Source organism: Dermacentor andersoni, chromosome 7 (assembly GCF_023375885.2).
Source record: "Dermacentor andersoni chromosome 7, qqDerAnde1_hic_scaffold, whole genome shotgun sequence".
Lineage (NCBI taxonomy): Eukaryota > Metazoa > Arthropoda > Arachnida > Ixodida > Ixodidae > Dermacentor > Dermacentor andersoni.
The window spans coordinates 157,588,953-157,594,952 of NC_092820.1; the positions used below are offsets into that span (position 1 = coordinate 157,588,953).

General features: G+C 51.5%; 1 protein-coding gene across 2 annotated transcripts in view; it reads right to left on the reverse strand.

The window, feature by feature from the left end:
- The window catches only part of Trim9 (E3 ubiquitin-protein ligase Trim9), a 254,382-nt gene that overhangs the window by 49,755 nt on the left and 198,627 nt on the right, over nucleotides 1-6,000 (reverse strand). For both annotated transcript variants that reach the window (XM_050180649.3, XM_055071931.2), the window contains exon 2: nucleotides 1,878-1,973. In XM_050180649.3, the coding sequence (XP_050036606.1) occupies nucleotides 1,878-1,973 (96 nt within the window). The remainder of the gene's footprint in view (nucleotides 1-1,877; nucleotides 1,974-6,000) is intronic.

Genomic DNA, 6,000 nt, shown 5'->3' on the forward strand with positions numbered 1-6,000 from the left:
CAGGCAAAGTTGGCGATCGAAAACGCAGCGACTTCGAAGCTATATTTTCGTCAATTTCGCGGCAATAGGTTTATTATTAGAAGATAAAATGGGGGTGAAAGTTATTTCTTTTTTTTTAATTCGCGCTGAAGCAGCGCCGGAACAACGCCGCCGGCGCGTCATTGTGACGTCACGGATTTCAATGTACTATAATCGTACTTGGGCCGTTGTGGCACCGCAAAAGTTCTAGAAACTTGCCGAGTCGAGTCCTTGGCTCTCTCACAGAATACAACGTAGCCCATCTTTACCGGTAAACAGTTAACTAGGTAACTACACCTGAGCAGACGCCATAATATTCATGACGTCACGGTGACATGATGCGCAAACTTCCAAGCAGACCACCGCCAGTTGCAATATATACATATATATATATATATATATATATATATAAACTCTTCCAAGCTCTCTCATCCCTTCTGTACTCCTGTCACGTCACCGACTTCCCACACTTCACATGCATACAATTTTTTTTTCCACTTTGACACAACAGATGCTAATACATAAAAAAGGTAAGAGGAAGGGGAAGAAAGAAGTCTGGGTGTTTGTCGGCGCTGACAAGGTCGCGGCAACGCAAGAGGAACGCAACCGTTCCGATAGCAGCGGCGCAAGCCACACGACTCTCATGGGGAACAGCGGGAGCTGAACTTTCCTGGGATTTGCACGCGCCCTGGACCGAGCAGCTTCTTCCCGAGACGATCAGCGCGGCGTGGAGAGAGAGAGAGAGAGAGAGAGAGAGAGAGAGAGAGAGAGAGAGAGAGAGAGAAAGAGAGAGACAGAGGGCAGAGCAGCACCATCACCACTGCTCAGCTGTACAGGAGCGCCGTTTGAGAGAGGCCGGCGGCCAGATATCCGGGGAGGCTTCACGGCTCGTTTGACGCGCGAGGCGGTAATCTGCAGCCCCAATTACGGGAGCGCCCGCGCGCGCGTTCTCCAGAATCGACGACGCTCTCGAGCGCGGTTGGCTTTTCCTCGCGAAGACCGGCTGCCAGCCACGCCGAGCACGCAAAAACACGGCAGTGTTGCCAGACTGGGCTATTAAACGGAAGAACACCGGCCCACAGAGTTTCCTATGAGAATCACTATAGAGGGAACACTCTGGGGACTGCAATCCTTCAGCTGCTGTTGGAATAATATTTTGGTACGTGGATCTTTCTTTATGTGTTCGTGCTTTGTGGCTGACAGAAGTTATTGCGACATTATTCAGTGCGCGTCATATCTTACTTAATTTCCAAAGCACGCGTAATTGTCTGAACACGGCAGAGCTATATATATATATATATATATATATATATATATATATATATATATATATATATATATATATACACTTGCGCTAGAGTTCCTATAGCAACTTTTGAATGTCACAAATTGGCATAGCACTGACTGTAGCACAAAGTTACAACGAAAGTCCCCGCCGTTATCTCTGACCGAATGCTGCGCTGTTAAAGATAACATTCGTCCAGGAAAGGCGTTGGTCCCGGGTTCGATGCCCCAGCTAGCCCACCTGAAATACGGGTTTCCGTCGTAGCTTCGTGCTACGACAGACGGGTGAATGACAAGTAGTACTTTCTTTCATGAACCTTCCTCTTCCTCGTGGGCTTCCGGGGAACTGAATTGCCGTAGTAAATTTTGGCAGAAAACTCTGGAAACCGCGTGACAGCATCGACTCGCCTCGCTGGACAGGCCCGCCGCGTACACAGCGCTTCTCACTAAAACCAATAAAGGGAACTCTGGCGCTGCGATCATCCAATAAATAAATAAATAGATAAACAAATAAATAAATAAATAAATAACAATAATGATAAAATAAGATCTCGGGAAACCCCCGATGCACTCACGTGCACTCGCTCGGACATGCCCTTGAGCCCCTGGATGAACTCGGTGGCGGTCTTGGCCTTCTCCGAGAGCGCCTGCAGGTTCTGCGACAACTCCGTCTGCAGGGAAGACAGAGAGAGAGAGAGAGGGGGAGAAACGATCAGTGGGGGTTTAACGAAGGGAAATCGCAGTGACAGCTGTTTGCTGGAGTTATATCTCCAACTTCCAACGCACGTTTGCATTTAATTCCTCCAGCCACGCTTACAACGCATCACGCAAATGTGCATCAACAATATATAAACCAATTGCACAGTAAACAGTGCGCTTACACACCCCGCCCAGCATCGACGCTTCAAAATGCCCCCTGCCGCGCAACCATCGTTTGTCATTTTTTGCAGTCTGTACCACCGCTGGTTACACGCACTATCAACGCCCAATCACAATGTTGTGACGTTGTCAATGTTGTGATTCGCGCATTCCGTCAATCACGCTCGGGAGGCAAGCAGTGTCGAGATGGCCGACGGGACCGTATATTTAGCGCTTGAAGAAGTCAAAATTGAATTAATTTTTTAAGGGTGGAGGTCGGGGGTGGGGGTATTTATTAACATCTCGAAACTGCACAGTTAGATTACGAGGATTGCAGCAGAATTGAGCGCTCGGGGGGTTGGCTAACTTCGGCCACCTGGGTTTCTATAAGGTGCCCCGAAATATCAGTACCCGCGAGCATTCTTGCGTTTCGCCTCTCCATAGCGAGAGAGACAAAAGGGAAGGAAAGACAGGGAGGTTAGCCAGTGTAAATACCGGCTGGCTACCCTGTGCTGGGGAAAGGGGTAAAGGGAATAAAAGGAGAAGGAAGAGAGAAGAAAAAAAAACAAGAAAAATGCACACAGTAACGCGATGTTACGCGCAACAATAGTCAAAGGCGTTCGCACAATTCACATGTCCTTAAGAACTTGAGCAAAGCCCTTAAGGCCTTGAGTGCCGAAACCCGTCTGGACCAGTGTCCTAGAACTTTCTCTTCTGTGAAGAGGCGATCGTCCAGTTTTTCATCTCCATTCATCCATTCATCTCCATAGAGATGAATCGATGGATGGATGTGGATGGATGTTATGAGCCTCGCCTTTGGTGCGGGGCGGCGGGTTTTGAAACCACCACCTTGTGGACGTCAGCACAACGCATGCGCACAGCCGCTGAGCCACCGCAACTGGTGCTCTGTCAGGTAACTGCTGTAAGTAACTTATATAAAACACCCCATTATACCTCGGTCGTCCGTATTGGCTTGAACCGTTTGTAAAAAGGAAAGGCAATGGTTACAGTCGGAGTGAAGTATACGGCTGGGTATATTATAGGTGGGCTGCATTCGAACGAAGACCACCGAGACGGCTTTCGCCGGATCGAGCACTCGACGCTCTGCGGAACACGACTTCAGTCATTATACCGGGCGTGGTATTTTGAAGCCATTCCATAGCACCGGTCACTGAGCCAGAAATTAAGCCGTGTGGCGGCGGCGGCGTACGACCACCAATTCGACGCGGACGCGTCATGCCAAGCGGCTAGCCAAAGTGGAAATTGATTTCCCTATGCGGATACGTTCTTGCCTTACATTTGCCTTGCAGTTACATTTGCATTACATTGCCTTACGTGGGCGCTGATTCATCAGTAACTCCGCTTCAATCGGCTCCAGACACTACGCACAATGTCGAAGTTCTGATCTCACACCCTCATCTGATTGTGCGATATGCGCGTACCATGATAAAGAAGTTGTTCCTAATAAAATTGCCGCTTCCCCGTTATCACATGCACATCGCTTCACCTTTGACTTTTAGCACTCGACGCCGTCTAGAATGTTCGTTGATCCGCACTGTACTCACAGTTCGTATAGCGCGTACATCGTGCGCTACTATGTTCAGCGAACGTCACGGCATTGCCGGAAAGCTAACGTGCCTCGCGCGGTCTCTATAACCAACAAGCCGCGGATCCAGAGAAAGAGTGAAAAAGACCGGCTGTGACACTATACACTCTCGAAAACTCGCCAGCAGGCGTCGCGGAACAATTCCCTCTCCCAGCGTACCCATGCGGGGGCGTCACCTGGTCGGGCACGACTAGCGCGACGGCGTCAACTCTGCGCGAGCGGCCTGGACACTTTTTTGTTTTGTTTTCGCACAAAGAGGCAGCAGCCACGGCAAAGTTCGCGCCTAAACCGCGAGCCGAACCCGGGGCTTGGAAAAAAAAAGCCCGCGGGCGTCGGAGGAGCCGAAAACAATGGGCGCCCTGATTAATAAGAGCGCTCGCTCGCCGGCTGTAGCATGCATGCCCGTGCCGCACGCCGCCGCTGGATCAGTTCTGGGCCGCGGTTATAGAGGCAGTTGGCGTTCGGCTCTGCGGCGCGGTCCATATACGAGAGCCCGTGGATCGAGCTGGCTGGCTGGCTGGCTGGCTGGCTGGCTGGCTGGCTGCGAGAGTCGGTGATTAATCGTCGCCCGTGTACGCGGCTTTTCGCCCCCACTCCCCTCATATAGCTGTGTATATGGGCGGCAGGCACGCGACCGACGACTTCCGTGACGCGAACACTGCGGCACGCACGCGCGCGTAGCCGGCTGCGACGCTGTAGGAGTCAATAAACGAGTTCGCAGTCTTCGGTCGTATATATAAGTATACAGCGGTCGAAAGGGGGGCTGCTTACGCACGTGACACAGCCTCGAGAACGTTATAGGCCTTGACATTTCGACCGGGATCGACTAACGGCACTTTTCAACGAAGTTCGCTGATTCACGAAGGAAGAACGTATACGCGTTCTTCTTTCGTGAATCAACGAACTTCGTTGAAACCGACACAATAAACGGAACACGACGGCGCACGGAATTAGATTGAGCAAGTTGGTTATGGGGAATCAATTCGATCCTCGGTATTCATCCGGAAGATACCCTGTCACTGAAACGAAGGTGGGAATTAAGTTCCCAGAACCACGGACACAGGTTGCGTTGTCCTATACATTTCGTTCCTATGCAGACGTGTTTGCACGTCTGCGTATCAGTATAACGTGAAATGGCCGCAACTTATCTATACGCGTAGACAGGAAACAATACACAACACTTGGGGAGCAAAGCGTTCTGTTTCTTGTGTTCCGGCTTAGTATACGGGTGTCCAAGCAAACTTTAGCCAATTTGCGAAACGAAAACGAAAGGATTAAAAGAAATCAACGCGAGATACAATTATAAAGCCTACGATGTTTGGTCGTCAGTGGTCTGACGACTGAACACCGTAGGTCTTGAGATCGCATCGTGCAATGTGTTTTTACTTTTTTTTTCTTGAACAGTTTGGCTCTAACGTCAGGTGGCACACCCTCTGCATACCAGTCCGCTCGTCCTCACCGGTCGATCTGGCTTCGCACGCAACGAGTCATCGACGACGCCGACATACAGCGACAACTGGAAGGCGAGCGACAAACAGTGCAGTCCCGTAGGAGTGCGGCCACTTGGCGCTTCGCTTTCTTGTTTTTTGTTTTCTCACAACCGGGCCGAAAAACGAAGAGACGCGAACGTATCGCCCCCGCGCGGGCAGGAACCGCGCTATTCTCGAGGGCAGCGCCAAAGGCAGCTGCCCAGGGGCGCGCGCTTACAAAACAGCAGCAGCTCGCTTCTCCCGCGCGCGGGAGTGGCAGCGGCCCCGGGAGGAACAACCCGGTGTTGCGACCACACCCACCGGGGAGGCGAGATACGCCACCAGGGCTCGTTAAGGAGCTTCATTAGCGCCGCCGAAGGGGCGCATCAACGTCACTGCTGCTGCTGCTGCTGCTGCTGCTGTTGCCGCAGTATACACTCACACGCCACGCGAAGGCTGCCGCTATACACGCTCTAATACACACCCGCAGCTTTTTTTTCCCCAGACTCATCACATTTTCTTTTATTTTCTCTCGTCTTCCTTCCTTTTTGTCGCTCCTGGAGCCTCGGCTGTTGTAATAAGACTCCGTCCACACTGGGGGACCAGCACTCCGCCTGGGTGGACGAGGGGGCCGCCCCTTTATGGAGCTATATGTGCCCGGCTGCATTCTCAAGGTAGCTGCATGCAGCCATGCAGCGCAGACGTGCACACTCAGGAAGCCCTCCGCCTGAGCACACACACTTCCGTCCTCATCGCGTCGTATAC